Source organism: Tetrao urogallus (genome assembly GCF_951394365.1).
Source record: "Tetrao urogallus genome assembly, chromosome: 4".
Classification (NCBI taxonomy): Eukaryota; Metazoa; Chordata; class Aves; order Galliformes; family Phasianidae; genus Tetrao; species Tetrao urogallus.
Genome location: NC_136817.1, coordinates 12,017,668 through 12,039,014, shown reverse-complemented (window position 1 = coordinate 12,039,014; position 21,347 = coordinate 12,017,668). Strand labels below are relative to the sequence as shown.

The 21,347-nt window shown below is 35.9% G+C and overlaps 1 protein-coding gene across 1 annotated transcript in view; it reads left to right on the top strand.

Annotated features, from left to right (window-relative positions):
* Positions 1–21,347, top strand: part of TTC29 (tetratricopeptide repeat domain 29) — a gene marked incomplete at both ends in the record, with an annotated part of 120,005 nt that overhangs the window by 44,246 nt on the left and 54,412 nt on the right. Inside the window, 3 exons of the mRNA XM_079534650.1 lie at positions 3,268–3,480; positions 4,758–4,843; positions 21,239–21,330. Of these exons, the coding sequence (XP_079390776.1) occupies positions 3,268–3,480; positions 4,758–4,843; positions 21,239–21,330 (391 nt within the window). The remainder of the gene's footprint in view (positions 1–3,267; positions 3,481–4,757; positions 4,844–21,238; positions 21,331–21,347) is intronic.

The window sequence follows — 21,347 nt, the reverse complement described above, 5'->3', positions numbered from 1 at the left end:
TTTTTAAATAGCATCTACTTCTTTGTTTGTCTAAAAATTACAGTAATTATGTGTTTAAAAATCAGAATTCACTGTTGAATGCAATTCCAACTCATCGGAGTGAATGAACCCGCCATCCTCCTGAAGACAATATTTTCCCACAAGCCTTTGAAGTTTGCATGAAAATTACAGATTAAAGAAATAGTCTGATATGTCATTTTCTAGTAAGTAGGAGGGATTTCAGGTAATTTTGATGGAGGAACACATTTCAAAGTCTAAAATTTTTAAAAGTTTTACCTTCCATAAATTTGAGAAGTCTGCGGGTTGAAAATTAGTAGTATTGCTTGAAAGAGTCTTCAGTTAGGAATTTTCCAGCCACGTAAGGGCTTTCAGGCTCCATCCCTCTCTAGCTTAGGGAGTTTTGGCAGCTATTTTTAAAATTATTTGTGTTGTGGTTTTGTTTTGCTTTCCCTCAGCATCTTCTTTTCAGCGTTTCTGTAACCAAATTGAGTTACTTTTTTCTTTACAGTCTCTCTGGTTAGTTCAGTGAAACTAAATGTGTTTTATTGTTGTTCCATTTGCATACTACCATAAAAGAAAATACTGCTTTTTTGAAGCTTGACGTAGATGGATTGTTCTCTAAAGAGGTTTTGCTTAGATCTGGCAAAAAGAATGCCAGGTCAAAGCTCTTATGGTTAGATCAGCTCTTAAGAACTGTGGGATATATGGAATATATGAGTCCAATTTCCAGTCTGACAGAAACTTTCTCAAGGGGATGCAAGTGGGGGAGCATGGGAAGAAATTAACGTATCTTATAGTTCTCATAATCTAAATAATAGTTCTGAGGGATGTCCAAGGAATATGTGTATAGTTAACAATAATGTTGCATCCATCTAAGAAGGTTATATTTAAGAGTCTTACAAGAATGCTACTGTGTTCAGTTTCAGATTACAGGCCAAGGTGTCTTCTCTTCATCATGAGTTTTCTGCTTCCCATTCTTATTAGAAGTTTTTGAGTTATACGTGAATCAAACTCTCTTTTTCTAGAGAATCAATTACACATGTAGTGAAACTGGAGCACAAATGCATGGCATTATCCTTTAAAAAGGACAATCCATTTGTGTGAAGACTTGGAAGAGTTCCAATGAGAACTCTGTTCTTGTGAGTATCCAGGTGGATGAAATGCCAGATCTAGCTATTAAAATTAAACTTAAGTCCATCTTTCCATGCTTTGTTAAAAGAACAACACTCGCTTTTACAATTAGTATGTAAAATCAGTGTTTAGCAACTTGGGTAACTCCAATTCTATTGATTTCTGAGTTTTATTTGCCTGAAGAAGTTAGCTGGATAGGCAGAAACCCAAACAAAATTTGGAAATCTCTTTAAAATGGAAAAGTGTTTTGATTTGGGTTTAGTAAGTCTGCATGTCTATTTCCTGCTACATTTATTGTCATTGAATCCTTTAAGTTTTTGATGATGATGATTTCACTTTGCATTTCTGTTTGTGCAGTCTTATGTCAAGCATTTGTTATTTTGTTAAGAATATGTACGTGTTTTCCTATCTGCTTAAGGGGTCTTCTAGCTACTGTGGCAATAAAAGACACCCATGTTTTGGGCCATCTCTCCAATACCTGTCCTCAGCAATGGTGGAATCAAATAATGCTTGCTGTAGGATGTCCACGTTTTCATTTGCATTTCAGTCTTCAGTGTTTTTCTTGTGTCCTCTGGGACTCTTACATGCATCATAACTTGCAGAGTCTTAAAATGATTTTTCTATGACAGTTATGTTAAATTGAATTAAAGTTGCTTTTATGAAAGTCAACTTTCTTGTGCTCATCAATCTTAGTTGAGTTCACTTCAATCAACAGAAAAGCTTAATATGAAAATAAGTTTAATTTTATTAAAGCTAAAGGTTATGTTTTATATTACAAAATCGAAAGCATTGTTATAAAAGGGTAACGTATGCAAAGAGAAATCTAAATTAAGCTTAATAAGAGGAATCTATCATAACTGTTATACTAACTTTAGTTGGCTGTGGTTCCAGGAAGTTAGCTTCCATTTTGCCTTACAGTGCTTAAGGCAGGCCATTCTCTAACCTTTTCTCTTTTCCTTCCTTACCAATGGAAAATAACTTTCTCCTTCCTTTCTTCTTAATTCTTTCTAGTTCTTTTAGTAATCTGAATGCAGCACTTAAAAAAGTCTGTCAAACAGTATTTGTTTCTTAGAGATCACGTTCCAGAAGCGGTGTTAAGTGCAAACACGTGTAACTTCATCATTCATTGCAGTTTTTAATACAAGTAATAATTGATACGTTAATGATCTGTAGGACGGAACTCCTCTATCACAAACATACAAACTGGTTAATTAAATGTCACCTCTGTGTTTCTACTTTGCTGTAGAATATTCTTTGCAAAAAAAATGTACTGGGTACAGGATATGTTTCATATATTGAGTCTTAGCTTACCTGCTTCCTAGTAGTTTTTCTGTAACTCACTATGTATACAGAAAATTTTTCAGTTCCTTCACGGGGCTTTGAATTTCTGTTGTCCAGAAAGCCTAGATGTACTACATGTAAAAAGCTAGCTGAAGCTAGGGGGTGAAGGAGGAACTACTTGGGTCTTCAAGTGAATTTTTCACTGAAAGACGTTCGAGTAGCTTAGGTTTGAAGATCAGGCTCAATACTCAATGTATTAGTGGTTCTTGCTCTTCCAGTAATCTCACCGCATCTACTCTCCAGAGCTGATCTAGTAATTCTTGAATTATTTCTTTCCATAACGATTACTTTCATCAATTCTTTTATTTGAGTAACGACTTTCTTCTGTAGTTTTGATACATTTATTCTGCATTCTACTCACCAACTATCTTGGCATTTTCATTATGGGGAAAAAAAAAAAAAAAGAAAAAAAAAAGATGAACTGTTTAAACTGTGATTGTTTATCCATGCATGCCCATTTTTTTGGTTGGTTGATTGGTTGTTTTTTTAATATAAGATCCATACAGGTCATTTTAATGAACCTACAACAGGTTATTTTCTAGAAGATTTTAAGGTAGTATCTTTTAGAGCGTGTGACCCCAACACTGAATCCACAAAGAAAGCTAAGATGCAAAAAGTTGAACATGCAGTATTTCTGGTAATTTTTCTAAGTTTCTAAGTTACATACTGAAGATTGTTTAAAAATCTGTGAATGGATTGAGATGCAATTGGCTTCCTAGTAAGAAAATGACACGCCAATAACTTATCAAAATGTTGTTGATTACACTGATTGCAATTATGAATGAAATTTTTCAGGTCATGTCATGAAGGCTGCTGAGCATTATGAAGTATTTTACCAGCTAACAGAAGGTTCAACGTGGAAGGATGAGACAGGCCACACTTACTATTCACTGGCATGTGAGCATCTTTGGAGAATTTATATATTACAAGCAGACAAAATGCTAGAAAACAAAGAACGACAGCAGGCCATCAGAACATTAATAAAAGCTATCAGAATGGCAAAAAACAGTACGTATAAAATAACATTTTCATGTACTTTTATTTGATGGGCATACTATGATTTTCTGAAGAGTAAAGTAAAAATTGTGAAGTGTTAAACTGAGTGATTATTTTCTATGGTCAAGAGAATCGCTATTCGTACACTTCCAGACCTCACTAAAACAGTAAGGCCTTCTTGCTGACAACAAAGGATCTTAGATTTCTGAAAGCTTCATCTCCAAAAACAAAACACCCTACTGGAAGTAATGGTATAGAACCGGAAACCCGTAACGAGCAAGTGAGATTTTGGTTAGCAAGTGATTGTTGATTTGGCAATTTTTGAATGATACTGTCTGCTGGATGACTGATTTTCATTTTACCTACTTACTTTGCACTTGCAAAAAACAATTTTCTATCATAAGCAAGTAAGATTTCATGTTTATATCTTAGTTTGTATAAATATTTTGAAACCTGAAGGAAGAAAATTACAGAATTGCAGAACAGTTGAGGTAGAGACCCCTGGAGATCAAGTCCCATCCCTTTCACAGTCAGCTAGAGCAGGTTGTCTAGGACAGCATCCAGTCAAGTTTTGACCAGCTCTGCAGGTGGAGACACCACAACCACCCCGAGTTTTCCACTGTTTGACCACACTCTCAGTAGGAAAGTATTGTTGCGTTCACATGGAATTACAGCCTGTGCCAAATGCCCCTTGTCCTGTCACTGACAACCTCTTAGAAGAGCCTGACTCCACCTTCTTTGTACATTTCCATTAGACTTCTGAACACATTAATGAGATCCTTTGCCTGAACTTTCTCTTCCATCGGCTGAAATGTCCCAGATCTCTCAGCGTGGCCCACTGACAGTTATCTCTTGATGTCCAAATATGCAGGTCAATATAGTTTGTTTGTATCTTAAGATGCATTACATATTTTATTTTGTAGAGACAAAGAAAGGGTGCTTGTATGTTCTAATGTGAGAACAGAGTTCTATTGAACAATTCATGACAGAGAACGTTACAGCACATTAAGGTGATTGTTCTGCATTACTTACTGTAAGACATTTTCTCTGACTATGTGGAACATTCTTGTTGAACTTTGTTTAAACCCCTAGCCTCTAAGTTTAATTACCTATTTAAATAGAAGCAGATCTTTTTTGGAAAAAAAGATAAATGAAAAGGTAAGGGAAAGGAAAAACTTACAGCAGTATATAAGCATCTACATGTTGTTTAATAAGCTGCAAGGTTTGTCTCTGCTTATGTCATTTTGTTAAGACTGCACTGGTAACTGTAGCTGTAATCCTTTCTGTAGGAGGTGATAAGAAGATGGAAGGAGAAGCTGCATACTGCTTAAGTTTAGTGTATCATTTTGCTGGAGAAGAGAAGACAGCATTATCAGTAAGTTTATTTTAACGTTGCTTTAGCTTTCTCAGAGCATTTCTCTTTATGTGCACATAAAACAACTTTGCCTAGTTTTATTTAGGTTTTATTTGGTTATGATTTTTTATTTTTTTTTAAAAAGCAAACTATTTTTGGAATTTGTTGGATTACAGTGTATTTGTGAGCAACAATTAAACTGTCAGTCCAAATGTTAAACTTCTCAGAATACGTGGAAGAAATATGAAATGCTTTTGATGTGAAAAGCTATAGTGCTTTTTACTTGTAATCTCTTCTGATGATGCATGAGTTCAGGCTCCACTTTTCATGTTTCCCTTGCGCCTCCCGCACGTGATCATTCAAAGACAGTGCAAATTCTACGTGTGACAAGTGGGGAAGGAGTGTTTCTCCACTTCTTCGTAGGTCAGCGGGAAAAGAAAGATAAGAAACAGCTTGATTTATCTGTCATCAGAGAGGTCACAGTCTTCAGTGACCCTCAAAAAATGTGGGAAAAACGTATTTGTTTTGTCTATGATTATTGCTGTTACTCACTTGGAAAATTACTGTTTCTGTTTTAGTTTCTTCCTTTATCTGTGGAGTTACTCATTTTATTAATGAATTTTATTAATGAGCAAATGTTATAGAGCGCATTCTTTGTGGTTTTGGTTGTGATAGTTCATCTTTCTCAGAAAGGCCAATAGAAGTCATGGAGTGAACTGAATATGAATTTTCCCTTTGTTTGCTTTGCTCCTGTGGTTTAGGATGTGTTCTAGATTTTTTTTTGAAATATGCTTTCATATGTTTTCAGTGATTCATGACACAATTTTTCCAAAAGCTTTAGACCACCTTTGTATATAATCCTTCAATGCTGATTGGCTTTTCTTCTGTCTAAATCAAACTCATTCTGGAAAGTAGGATGTGTATGTTGTAGACAGTGCACTTCTAGTCGGAAGCCAAAAAGCCTGCTCTTACTCAGCTGTATTCTGCAGCTGAACCTGATAATGTTCAGTACAACAGATTAGGCTATAGTTGTTTTGTGCTGATGTTTCATCTGCGTTGGTTTCTTGACCTGCAAGTATGAAGGCATTTTTACCTGAGCAACTTTTCTTGTTAAGTTTCTGAGAGTCAGAATAAGTTGTGTGGATGATGAAGAGCACTAAGACAAATAAATCAGCTGAACAAAGCCTACATGTTCCTTTGATCTCTCCATCACAGTAAAAACTTACTAATGAACAAGACTATATAGTCTCTGTATTATAGAAAGGATCAAACTACCCTTGAAAGCATCAGAAATATTAGATATTCTGGCATTGTTTCCTCAGGGTCCATTTTGCTTAAATTTTATAGTTACTTGTTTCCCAGTATTGCTCCCCCATGTCTCCTGCCAAAAAGTTACAGAAATCATTTGCAAGTTTCATTTCTTTTTGTTACGTGCAGTATGGTTGGGTTTTTTTTTTTTTTTTTTTTTTTTTTGTTTTGCTTTGTTTTGTTTTTGAGGAAGGTTCTAGTACCTTCAATTCTGTAGTGTACTACTGTTAATTTAAAATGTGTACATGGGATGTTCTGCCTTTAATTTACAAAAACACCTGACAGGTATGGAAAGCAGTATATATTTTAATTAAAGGGGAAATAAATTCTCTGTAATATAAAACATAAATGGATAAATTCTTTTAGAGCATATAAGATGGTATTTTATTAATATTAATACTTTACAGAATAAATAAAGATACCTAAAATAATGACATCTCTAATGAGATTGCATAACAAACCTATGAAGAACTTTCATTCTGAAAATATATTGTGCGTTATGGAACTGAGAAAAAGTGGTAACATTTTAGTTCCTTTTTTCCTTTTGTCCTTAGTAATCATCAGTACAGAGAGCAGTAAAATATCAGTGGTTTTCAGTGGTGTTGAACACAAGTTGTCTTCACTCTCCAATTAGAAATCATTGCCTAAAATTTACCCTTCTGTTCTCAGTTTAATGGTCTCTGTATCCAAGGGGAGCTCAGATGCTTACAGAGATGAAATCATTGCATCCCATTCCCAGAGGACCACTGGTTATCATTACACATAACATGCAGACAATACTGCTAGGAGCCAGTTTGCCTCATGGTAATATGTAGTTCATCACCAGCTTCTGTAGCATGCTAAAGAGGTCTTGCCACACAGCTTGGGACTACTCGGGTGTAGGCTCAGGGGTCTCAGCAGTTATTTTCCTGCTTTGCATCAGTTTTCATCTTCTTTATCCTTTTGTGCTGTGGTTCACCTCAGGCAGTCTCCTTCTAGGGGAATCTGAAAGGAGCAGCTGTTACAGATACCATTTCCTCCAATTGTTGCCACTTGGTTCCTTTTGCTGCTGAGCGTGCTACTCCCTCCCCCAGCAGACACACAGTAGCATGCATATAAACTTGTTTCTCTTTCATTCATGTCTTCTAGAGTGGAGAAGCATATGTTCAAAATATTCATTATCTGATGCAGTAATTAAAGGTTGAAATGATTGAGCTGCAGCCTATTAGATCAAAAATGTGCAGTCACTTTGTATTGAATGGGCTGTGTTTGTTGGAGAAGGATTTTTTGTTTGCTAGGCACTTGGTGAATGATCTAACAGAATTTCATCTGGCGCATAATCTGTATAAGTTGATTTAATTTTATTTGATACCTTTGATGGATTTCACTGAACCTACTTAGGTGTAAAAACATAAAGATGTGCAAGTTTAAAAGCCTGAAAACTAATTATGTTAAGCGTCAGCATAGTAGGTTCATAATATTTTTCATATCATCCAGATTATAACCAAGATTATTAGATTTCCCCCAAATATGACAGGAAATATTAATAGTTCCTAATACACACATTTTATCTCAAGCATTATAGATTTTTTTTTCAGAGAAATTTCTCCATCTAAACTAATTTTGAAGTGAAAGTTGCTGCTTGTTTTTTCTTAAGACTTACGTAACAGGCGAAATATTAACTGATACAGCTGTATGTCATTCAAAATCTTACATAGGGCATTGTAATCTAATTCGCAATGTGGGGTTTTTTAATATACTGGACTTTTAAGAATACTTCAAATCTTGGACATCAGGGGCTTTTTCAATTACTTGCATCCCAGATTATCAGAAAAATTCCAGCTCCTATACCTTTCTGAGCATTTGTTTCTTTCAAATGTTCCTTTATTTTGGATATCTGTGCCTCAGTTATGTTACATATTTAAATAATAGGAGCAGGGTTCTTGAGCTGCAACTCATGCCAAAATAAATGTGGTAATTTATGACATAATGCCATGTGCATCAATTGTCAGAATTATGGTATACAAGCCACAGGCATAAAATTATCAAGAAAATTTATGAACTTATAAAGGCATCTTCACATTCAAAATGACCCTATTAAAGTAATCAGAGGTGATTTATGACCATAATTTCAATTTCTGAAAAAATCTGTATCTAAAAAACCTGAAAATTTTAACTCATGCAAGTAGAGAAAATGTAAGTAAATGTACTTGGAAGGCAGATATGCTAAAGTTTGTGTACACTGTATATTTTATCTAATTGTATCTATTGTTCTTAATTATATAAATAATGGCCATATTTCTATGTGAGTTTACAACTCAAGGAGGATCCTAACTAGCAAGAAAGTTAAAAAAGTAGACTACATTATACTCTTTTTTTTTCCCGTGTGTTGTAAAAGATGATTTAGAAGAGTGAGCATAATTTCTCTGAGGTTTGTTTACTAACCTATTGCATTAGTGGGAGACTGAACTTCAAGACACGCTTCTGCAAGCAGTGTCAGGATAGAAATCCAAGTTGAGATTTAACCTTTCACTGCTTTCACTGCAGAAACGCTTAAGTGGGGCTCACAAAACACATCAAAAGATAGTATTGAATGGAAATGATTTCAAACTTCCTTTTTTTTGTTTTTCATCAAGCTTATTCATTTGTAATTGATATTTAGCTATTTTGATGGTGCATAACTTTCTCAGCATAGAAAATAGGGTCATGTACAAGTTTAAGAAATGCTAGAATAAGAAACTCATAATTCCTAGAGGCTTCACTGTTATTGGAGCAGGTTTTAAATTTTTATTAAAACTATGCTCAAATAGAAAATCTGTATTTTTCTTAGTTAAGGAATAGAAAACCAGACAAAAACCTGAGTCAACCTTGACTGTAAGCACTTCTGACTGATCTTGACTCTGACAACAGATATGCTGAAAAAGGTTTTCTTATGGAAGGTCTGGGGTTAGTGAGCCAATTTTGCAACTAAATTATTTTATTGTTTCTGGGAGGTCCCACTGCTGCCAGTCATTGGTGGGATGAACATCCCTGCCCTGGTGAGGACACATTTAGAGTACTGCGTCCAGGTTCTGGGCTCCCCAGTTGAAAAAGGGTCCCCTCCTAGAAGGGGGCCACTAAGATGATAAAGGGCTGAATAACCTGGGTCTGTTCAGCCTGGGGAAAAGAAGACTGAGAGGGGGTCTGATCAATGTTTATAAATATCTAAGGGAGGTGGGAGGCAAATGAATGAGGCCACGCTCTTCTCCGTGGTGTGTAGCAATAGGATAAGGAGCAATGGGCTAAAACTTGAACTTAGGAAGCTCTGTGCTAACACAAGGAAGAACTTGTTTATGGTAAGGGTGATGGAGCACCAGATCAGGCTGCCCAGAGAGGCTACGGAATCTCCTTCTATGGAGATGTTCAAGACCTGTCTGGACGCCTACCTGTGCAAACTATTGCAGGGAGCCTGCTTTAGCCACGGGTTGAATTCAGTGATCTCTTGAGTTGCCTTCCAACCCCTGCAATTCTGTGTGTGATTCTCTGACAAACACAATTCTATGAGAACAGTTAGTACTGGTACTAAAAGTTACCCTGACAAAATACTTTACCTCAAATGCTTATAGAAGTAAGAAATAACAATCTGAGCTGAGAATACTAAAGGAGATGTGAAACTTAAGGGATGTCCGATCGTTCAATTAATTCTTTGCTGTTAATTCCGTGCTTAATTTTTAATGAGGATGAAAGACCTAACATTATTTTGGATATGAAAGTTAGTCTCTTAGTCAAAGAAGGATTTCTTCCATTGGTTTATCCTAGATAATCATTTTCCTATCTGAGCCAGTTTCTTGAAAACTTGAATAAAAAATATACCCAATAGTTCTGAGATGTAATAATGTTGTTTTCCTTCAGTACCTTTCTGTATACCACACAAATTGGCACCTTGGTTATATGATGTCCACCATAATTGCCTTGGAACATGGTATTATTTTCCTTCTGAGCCTGTTCTTCAAATTACATTTTGCTTGGTTAGTGGCATCAGAATAGCTCCCCTCGGTAAACTGGATTTCTGTCAAGATAGATGTGCAGTAAGAATACACTTTGTGAGAAAGCAGTCTTAAATGCAGTGCTGCTGCAGAATTACAACAGTTGAGTTACACAGCAATCATAGAGCATAAGGAACAAGAAAAAATGAAATGTGTTTTAAAAAGACAAAGAAAAAAGAAACAAACAAAAAAATCTGTTACCTCATGCATTACAAGCCAATCAGAAGATTTTCAGATTATTTCCGTGTTTTCCAAGTTTTGCCATAGCAACAGTGAATGCAATAATGAGTTATTGATGTTAACCTGATTCTTCAGAAGTCTCACATTCTCTAAGACTGACTACCAAAATGCCATAAAAGTGTGGATTTTTGTCAGCTGCTAAGATTTCAAATGTAGTCATGCATACACCCCAAAAGAGCAAGAAGACAGTGAGCTGAAGATTTGACTGCACATTCCATTGAATAAATCTGTAAGACATTTTCCAAATTTTAAGACTATGTTTCCTCCACTGCTCTCAGGAATCTGAATAGGAGTTTAAAACTCCAATTTTGGGAGCTATATGTGGAGGACACCAATTTTTGGGTTTGTTTTCAATTCCAAAATGGTATGAAAGTTGCTGAATTTATGTATATTTATAAGGTTTGCATAGCCTTATCCAAAATATGCATATTAAAAATCCTGAATTTAAAAATCATAGCATTTACCAAACTTACAACTCTATTTTTTCGTAAAATTTTGCAACAGGATATCCATTATGAAATGACTAATTTTATTACTGTGTTCTACACACATGCACCTGTGTACATGCATGCACACACCAAACACCTTGTGAGTTTGCAGAAGAACTGGAAGGGGCTAGAGTGCGGCATCAGTAAGACTTGACATGCTGAAGCATGTAAATAATAATAATAGATATTGCCATAATATCAAGAGAAGTATTCATAAGACTCCAAATGTCTTCAAAAACTTATAGCTAGTAACTGTGTAACTAGCTGTAGTTACTAGTAAACTAGTAACTCAAAAGTAGCAAAATTCACTTACTGGGGGTTCACTTGGCTCTGACATGGTGAGCACGTTCAAATGTTGAGGACAAAACTATAAAAACTCCTTGAATTTCTCTGCAAATGAATGTCTTTGCATCCATTTTTAACCAAGACATTGAGAGCAGAGCAGTTGGTAGTTAGAGGGAACAAGTGGAGGCTTTGCTCTGACTATACTACTTTGGGATAGCTGTGCTGGATATCGCCTGTGGAGATGGCTTATCCTTTTGATTTCCCAGGCAAGGTACAAGCCAGATATGAGATATAAGGCTACAAATCATAGAATCATAGAATGGCTTAGTTCGGAGAGGATCTCAGAGAACATCCAGTTCCAACCTATGTGCCATGGGCAGGGTTGCCACCAACCAGATCAGGCTGAATCCATCCTATCTGGCTTTGAATGCCTCCTGAGATGGAGCATCCACAACCTCTCTGGCAACTTATTCCAGCACCTCAATATCCCCTGAGTAAAAAATTTCTTCCCAGTTGGCCTTCTGGGCTGCAAGAGCATACTGCTGGCTCATGTCCAGCTTTTCATCCATCAGGACCCTCAAATCCTTCTCTACAGGGCTGCTCTCAATAAGTTCTTCTCCCAGATTATATTCTTATCTGGGGTTGCATTGACCCAAGGGCAACACCTTGGCGAACCTCATGGGGCTCGCATGCATCCACTTTTTGAGCCTGTCCAGGTCCGTCTGGATGGCAGCCTTCCTTTCTATTGTGTGAACTGCACAACTCAGCTTGGCGCAGACTTGCTGAGGGTACATTCAGTCTCTCTGATAAAAGTGTTGGAGAGGACCAGTTTGAACCCTGGGGAATGACCACTTGTGATTGGCCTCCACATGGACATAGAACCATTAAAAACTAGACCATTTGCCCTGGCTGAGGTTTTTCTAAAAATCTAACTGCTTGTCTACTGTAACTTAAAAGATGGGATTTATGCAGGCATTTTCTATTTACTACGTTGAAACTTTTTTCTAGGCTAGCTAAAAAAAAATAAAAAAATTAAAAAATAAAAAATTATGTAACTGTTGATATACACATTTTCATCTGTTTATTCCCAGAGAATAGGAACAAAAAAGACAAAGCACTAAAATTCTATGTTAAAAAGATGTTACAGAGGTTCTTTACTTCATCTATTTTAGACTGTATTGAATTTCTGGGTGTGCTAAACTTAGGAACCTGAAAACTATTATAATCAAGGGATAATTGCATCACATCTAAGTTTGTAGCTTATAATGTCTGAGAAACAAGAACTTTTCAGTAGTGTGTCTGTTGGTGTATTTACATATATTTACAGCCAGGGCTGCAGCAAATGGGTGAAAAAAATCTATAAGAAATTTTTAATTCTATTAGATAATAGACTTACGGAAGTCAGGCTTCTTATATGTTTTGAGAAATGAAGCACTTGTACCCATGTTGTACAAACTTGGGAATTTCAATACGTAAATGCAAATATATTCATAATGTACAAGGCTTTGTTTTCCTTCGTATGGTTTAGCTGAAATGAACAGGCTTTTAAAAATTCTATAAAGTAAGGCTTTTAAAATTAAATTGGTTTTTCATGTTGGTATAGTTCAAGTTACAGCAATTTACTTAATAAATACGTGCTTAAATTTCAATGTGATTATTCCCATTGACTTCAGACTCAAATATTCAGGTGTAGCAAATGCTTAACAACTTTGCATGATCAGAACCATCAAATTGAGGTCTTGATTCAGTCACCTTACAGAAATTAAAACTTACTCTTTGATAGATAAATAACCCAAGAAGTTAAAACACCGAAATTTCCCTGTGTGAAACCTAGAGCTTGCTGCTTCATTATTAGAAGCAATTTGTTTGTTGTTTTTCTTTCAGCTTATGTATTATTGCAGAACTGATCAAAAGAATTGGTAGCAAAGTGTGAAATAAATTGTACTTCTAAATAAATCGATTTAACGTTCCTTTGTGCTTTAAGTGATTTTAGTAATATTAATATTTAAAATATTTCTGCCTGAAATCTTTTTATGACTACATATAGCAATAATGGCCACCATTTCATTCTGCCATTTTTCATATTAGAATATTGCATAGTAAAAATTGTAAAAATACTATCTTTTAGCACTGAAATGGATGCAAAAGATTTCAAGTGAATGTCTGCATGTAAATGATTCAAATTTTATTCAGTCAATAAAAACAGTCCATTAATCCTTTTACTACATTTCTCACATGGGTTAAAATTCAAAAAAAAATATCAGGTTTTCATCTGATTGAGAACTTTTCCCTTACTTCCACGTATTTATACAGAAAAATAAGTCTTTAACTGACAGACATTTTTTAATACCTTTTTGTTTATCACTGCAATTTTTTCCATTGTGTTATGCAAATCTAAGGATTTGTATGTTTGCTTTTGGCTAGGAGAACTTTTGTGGTTAAAAATATCCTTTAATGAGTAGATTAAATATATTATGGAGCATGAAGGAGAACATTTATAGATCCTCTGTCTAAAAGGTAATGAGCATCGAAGCGTGCCCATGCATACAGTATGGTTAGTAAGGTCTTAGGAGGCTACAGCAATCTGACAGCGTGGTACATTCATGTAGACACAACAGTGTGATAAAAGCAATCCAGACATCTGGATCACAGTGATACTATACAAAAACATTTCTGAACAATTCACATAGTTGCACTTACCCAAATTTCCAATCTTGTCCTCCCTTTTCTCCTTGATTCTTTCTCTGCCTCCGCCTTTGTCTTTTATGTTGTTGCAGAATCTCATTTTTCCTTTATGAGTCAACTCCATCTGCTTATGTGTCAGAGTGGCCCTCATACCACACATCATATTGAGGAATTCTCAAGATGAAGGGCTGTGTTCACATCACTACTTCTGTCTCAGCACTGTTTCATGCTTGTCACTGCTCGGCACTCAGCGCCACACTGGCTTGTTTTGTCAATAACCATTTATTTGTTGCTGGAATAGTAGCAACCATTACATCTGACCTCCCTGTTTCATCAATTATGGATAGATTATTGGATGTGAACATCTGCAAAAGCTTGCTGTTGAACTTACCTCCTGGCTGGGATTAGATCAAGTATTAAACTGTTGTTTATTGTCAAGCCAAAACTCTACTGGGAAGCCAGGGAATTCCAAGACTAGCAGACTCCCATCAGCAAGCACCAAAAATTGTTTAGTATTGCCACCGTTTCCCATAAGATCGTGGCCATTTATTATTTACACTTATTACTAGTTGTTATAACATACTTGATAAAAGCTCTTGGCAGGCGTAGTGTTTCCAGCTATTGTCACATCTGTCAGGATGGAAAGGGTACATAAACTGTATTTTCCTCTTTTATTGCTGTTAAAGGGTAACAGATGAAGCTTCTTCACTCCAGACTGTTAAGCCATGCTTTACTTTGAAAAAATATGCCAAAAGTGGCTGGTTTGGAAAAACATTACGTTCCTGTACTAAACGAAGATTACAACAACCTTTACTAGGGTAATGTCTTTTGCAGTAAAGATTTTGAATTGTACAATAATTAGAAATTTGAATACCTGGCTTTGACATTTGCATAGGTTTTTGCTCTGAACTGGCTTATTTTTTAATTGTTATTATTATTTTAATTTTAACAAAATCCTTTTGAGGTGTGCTAAATAACAGAATGATGACTGCATTTCTACTGAAGTTGTAATAACAGAGAATGAGAATTTTACTGTTAGTGGTGCAGAAGGCCAGAATTAACAGCAGTAATACAGAAGCTAATAACAAAGAAATAAGAATAAGGACAGAAGTTAGCATTTATTCAATCATTTCTGCATTTCCTGGTTTTGAAGTTTGCTATGCAGAAAAACCAAGCTTTGAGAGTAAACTCCTGACCTCATGAAATCCAATAGAAAGTAGAAATTTTTCTATGGAAATGAGTTGTTTTTATTTGCATATCTTCCATTCAGGATTGAAGCAAAGCACCTATGTTCTGAATGCTATATAAAGTACACGAGAAACGCTTTAGACCAGAAAAGAATCTAGATTCTGTCCTGATAGACTCTTAAGAAATAAGTGAAACATTAATCTATCTCCCCAGGGCTTTAGTGCTTCAAACAAATATAGACAGGAATAACTTGAAGTTAACATTGCTGTGCAAGTTCATAGAGCATTGAGGTAAATATTACACTTGCTTGCCAGGTATAACAGGAGAGGAGTGGAAGGGGCGACTACTTTTCCAGCAGTGTCATCCAAGTAGCATCTTAATAATAGCCATCTCTTATCACAAGCCTGTGCTCTAGGGAGAGCAATCCTAGCAGTTCAGGGACTACTCCCTCATTCCTCAGCTTGGCACCCAGTATTAGTATGTCTTAACTGTGAGTATACGACCTGAATATTATAGTACTTCTAGATGCTCGTTATGCCCAAGTACAGTCAGCACTTAACAAGGCAAGGCCTGCCATTCAGTTGATGTTTGTGTATTGTTTTCCTGGGATCAATAAGCTCTGCTATAATCAATACATTAAATGAGCAATATGATTTTCTTTCTGCTGTTCAAACTCTTGCACACAGTGTTTTGTCCAAACTAAGAATACATCCAAATTTGCAGGGTGGAAATCTTTGTTCTTACTCAGAATTGCCACAGGCATGTACCCACTTGAATTATGGTAATAAGGGCTGCACTGGTATTGAAATGTTATCAAAATGTAATCTAATTCAGTATGTTACTGGTTAAGGGGTAAACACTGATCTAGAAAAAAAGCCAAAAAACAAACAAACAGAAAACAGAAAATTGGGGAAAGCAATTCTTTTAAATTAGATTGTTATTCTTTTATTAAAATGTTGTCCACCTCATGTACAGTAGATGGCACTTGTATAGGAAAAATGGCAGTTTCAAGAGGAAATTTGCATTCTCAACCTCAAAAACATGAATAAAGTAAAACTGCTCTAATTTTCCTGTAGAATACCTGTGTGTCTATGCATTCTCCTCGTAAGTGAGGTTAGTGAAAGCAGTTGCAGTGGAATGGATTCATAGGTTCCTTTCTGTTGTGCACACTTCAAGCTCCAAAAGCTTTGCAGTTTGGCCCCTGTGGTGAATTCAGCATAATACAGAAGATGGGAAAGGTAAATCCGTGACAGAACCTCTGATTGATTTTTCTCATGATCTACAGCAAATGAATTATCAGAGTTAGAGCATGAGATACTAAAAAGTATCCGTTTTATTTTTAAATATGCATTTATTGGGGAGCTGTGGGACAGAGTTCACTGAACTGGAAAATGCCTGTGCGTATGACAGTATTGTTTTTTTATTTTCACTGAATGGAATGGAAAAGATTATTTGGTGACTGTTAGCATAGTGTGTTTTCTTTCTGAAAATATACGGGGTACTAAGTGGTACAAGGCCAGCATTGCTTGATTGCATTTTCTGTCTTCCACATCTATTGTTGGCTCTAGAAAAAAATATTGTCAGATGCTGCTACCCAGGCTGGGCCCTGGCCTGCTACTGCAGTGCCTGTCAGAAATCATTAGCTAGTGTTCTCTTTGACTAATGTTGCGGCTGATTGTCTGATTCATGTTCAGGATCTGTAAATGAGGCAGAAGCATCTTTACTGTTCACCAGCTGTGAAATGGCTAAACACTGTTAGATTTTCAGAAATCAAAATAAATGTGTTTCCAATAAAGTTTGACAATAATATCAAGTGCCAAAGCTGAGAGCAGAACTGTGGTTTTGTGTTTTTTAAAGTTACAGTATTATAAATCAGTATTATCCCATCATGTTTTTGTCAGAGTAATGTTTTTTACCAAAATGATAAAGTACTGCCAGTAACATTAATCTTATGTTGACTTGGGTAGGCATTCTTTATTCAACATAAATTCATACCTTCAATTGTTACTCTTTCATCCATTATCCCCAAATGTACATATTGAGGTTTAGCGAAGCCTGTGTCCTATTTTGTTAATATACAGAGTGTAGCAATGTGTAATGTGTCTCTGTATAGACAAAAGGAATGCAGGTGTGAAATCAGCAACAACAAAATTTTAAAAGGTGAGATTTTGGGGAGAGTGGATGGTGTTAGTGGCATAACCTCAGGAGGGTCACATGGCAGAATGCTGAAATAACGGAAAAGCAGATCTAGGTCTGAGATCTGACAGATGTTTTTCGTGGCTAAGGAGGCAAATGTGTAATTCATCACTATATACAGAATTAGTGCTAGAGCTATGCCACAAATAGGACCTACTTTGGGAATTTACCCTTGTTATTTTGCTTTATTTCTGTGCTGTAAAAATTGTAGCCACGGTAGACTTGCAAAGAAACAGGAATTGCTGTTTCTGTAATCAAACTGCTGTTTCCACAGTAGCTATCCTCCTTCCAGATGCACCCATATGCAGCTGGTATGAAAAAAGAAATCAAAACAATCATACAACGCTACTTCAGATATTTTGATTTCCATTCTGGAGTGATAAAAAATAATTTTTCACCCCTTTTTTTCCCAATATACAACAAGATAATAGCAGATGGTGCTTTGAACAGTGATCTGTAATGTGGAAGATAAAGTTGAAGTCTTCACTCTACCACTTCTCTGAACCCTAGAGAACAAGTTACTGAAACTCAGTCTTCATTTCTGTATTGGATTTTGATTTTCACTTCATTTTTTTAAGAGGCAGTTTTTATTTTTTGAAACAGTCCTTGTGCATGCTCACAGAGGGCCAAAAACCTAATTTGTGAACATAATCATTGCAGCTTTAATAGTCTTTGTTTTGTTAGTCTTACCTTATTTTTTCTTTCTAAGTCGAACCATACATTATTTTAATTGGTTCAAGTTCATATACCATGAAACTTTCCCACGTGTTGGTTGGAATATGAAGTACTCCTTGAAACAATACAGGAATTTTACAACGATGCTTGAACCTAGCATCATCAGGATAAAACTGTTGCAAGAGCATCTTTTCTCAAAACTCTTGGTACATAGAAAATTAAATAAGTAACTATGTATTGCTCCTTTGGTAACTCTAAATCTCTGCAAACTCTGATGTTTTGAAAAGGCAAATCAGCTAGATTTGTATAATGCCCAAGCCCACTATTTTAAATGTATATTAATAATACAGATTCTTGTGTAGTCCCATTCAGTATTTCTTTACACAATTTTTATTTGCATTTCCTTACCAGGAGAAAAATTACCAAGATGCAATTTTAATGTACAGTATTTACCATTAAATACTGGAGCAGAAGTGTGTTCCCTTAACAAGCAGATATTTGTTCTGCAGTCTAAATCAATTTCTCCTTCCTTTGTGTAATGGTAGTTGTATTCCATAAGATCACAAACACAACAAAACTGCACGTTCATTATGCATATTTATGTTTCCAGCACTAGTTATTGACATCTTCCACCTCTTCCTTGAATGATGCTGTCTTCTGCACAGGTTGGCCAAAATGAAAGACCTGTTTCTGACCTACATGTGTGTTTAAACAGAGAACAGCATTCAAGGGAGCATGTAAATTCCATGCAGTCTGGATGGTCAGTCTTCCCAATATTTATCCACTTATGAGACTACTAGCAGGTGAATGGCCCAGCCATGCCCACTCAGTCTGAGCTCTTACCATGAGCATGTCTTTTCTTATATGGTATTCATAGGAATACACATAGATTAACTGGTTGTTAATACCCCTTGAAAATAAACCTGGGCATTTTACTGTCCACTTAGTGTTTTCAGGCTGTTTACAAATTCTGGTAGCAATTGCTATGTCAATTCCATTTGATTCATCATCATCAAAGATCTGTAATTTTCTTCATTTTAAACGATAATTAAAATTGTACTGTAATTACAAGAGTCTCTGAGTGAAATCCTCTAATGTTAACGTATTAATCCAGTGTTTTATTCTGCTTTTCCTTTTCATTTCCTATGGGTGTTGAAAATGAAGCACAAATCGTAGGTGAGGAGGCTCTTTTTTATATAACCCACATAAATGGATCCTGGCATAGAGGGGAATAGCTTCTTACCATCATAAATGTGTCCCTTTCTGTGTCCCCACCAAGTACCTGAAGCTGGAGGAGTTATTTGAAATGCAGACGTAGAATATTTTTTTCATATATTTTCTATCGTAATCTGCAAATATTTCTTTCCCCAAGATGATTTAATTAATTTTATTTCATCTCTGTTTAGAATGAAACGTACCATTTTTGAAGATCTTGGATTTTAAATGAATATTCCTAGTTAAAAAAAGAAAAAAGACTTCATTTATTTACTTACTTGCCTCTTTTTAGCAGATGTTGCAGAGATGTAGTGAACTGACCTTTTATTTGAGCTGCTCTGGCTGTGGCTTTTTCTTGGTTTTCATCTGTACTTTTTAGGTTTTGTGATATTTTTGAAAAAACAGCATAGCAGCCTAAGCCTTGGGCACGTAAGTAACCTTTCAGTGCTAGATAGGAACCACTGGAGGCCCTGTGTCCTAGTTTAATAATACAGAGGTTAGTTTGAAGTGGTGGTGATTTTCAGTCCAGTGCATAAAGTTTTAGAAACCTGATGCTATCATGGCAGGCTTATTGACATGGGCATTGTTACTTCAACAAATGTTGCAGGTCCTCTGAGCTAAATGTAGAACCAAGAATTCTTTCTTGGGCACCTGCACATTACTGTTCCCGGCCTGGATTATCAGAAGGACAGACTGCAGACCTTCACAGCTATGCTTATGCATCCAGTTTAGGGTGAGTTCTGAACTGATGTGACAAGTTCGTAACAGTAGTGCCTTCACTTTTTTTGTCATATCATATGCATCACTAACTCAATTGCGAATGACCTTCATGTATAGGATGCAGTGCTGATATACAACATCAGAACACAACTTTGATAAGTACGTGAGGAAAGATAAGGAGCATGTTGTACATTAGTAAGCCGCACATTTGGTACACACAGAGCTTCAGTAACTGAGAAATAGGAGCCTTATCTAGCAATACATCTATGTGTAGCAAAGCTTCTTCAAGAGCTAGGAAAGCTGTGCAGTAGAAACAACAGTAGAAATGGTGACCATCCATAGGGTTAGCACACGCAAGTTGTATTCTTTAGAAGCATGGGCTTTGCCAGTGACAGGGGATGCATCTTAATAGGGAGTGCCCTATCTTTTACTTCACCATAAATAGGCATCTTGGGGCACGCAGGCTACTGTCACATGTCCCTGTGCATCTCCCATCCCCCTTCAAAGCTAGTAAATGACATTCACTACTCCTTTCTTGGAAATGTGCAAAAAGGATTTCCATAGATAGTCTTTGGAGATTTCCTGTGTTCTCATGTGTGTAATAGGTTGGGTCAAGCAACAGAGAGGGAAGAAGGAAAGAACAGGATTTAATTTCATATGCATTCTCCCTTCGCCACTGTTGGAAATAAAAAGGTTGAAAAGAGAAATTACGCAATACAGGTGATGTCAGTGTTAAATTAAATTAAGATCATATGTTTTTGTGTAGTGGCTGTAAGCCCTCAGTTGTGGGAGAGGTCACGATGAAAGAGTATATCCCAATATTAACAGGTTGCTAGCGTGCATGAATAAATGTAACAAAATTACCTACGGTATTTTAAGTCAATCCTTGCTTAAACATGTAAGCTGTAGTTTATTCAGCTCTTATGCACTTGAATTGTACTAAAAAAGTTCTCATAGTGATATTTTGAAGAAAGAAAAGTAAATAAATTGTATTTGAATGTATTTTCTAAAACTGTATGAATACAAAGGGCACTGTCTTAATGTATTGATTCATAGAAATTCATGAAAGCACAGCTTTTTGAAATATTTTAAATTATGAATAAGGAAATTTAAATTGTGAATCTGGAACATCTCTTCATTTTTTGCAAAGCTGCAAAGCGGAGACATTTAAATACAAGTTTGATCTTTTTAGTTTGCAGTTATTATGTAGTATCAAACAACTATGAGTGATAATCAAAAACTTGTTTCTATTGCAACTAATTAAAAAAGAAATGCAAATACGGGAAAACTTTAATTTTGCGTTTTATATGAGCACAAGAATTGCATGCACACGCACACGCACACACAAAAAAAAAAGAAAGAAAGAAACCCATAGCATTGTATTTATTGGGTTTTATTTTTCTGTTTCACAGATTTTGAACACCTCTATAAAAATCTTCACAGCACTGTGTGATTCTGCAGGCCTAAGAAGAGCATATGAAGCTATAGACAAGATCCTGGTAAGGTAGGTTAGCACATCCT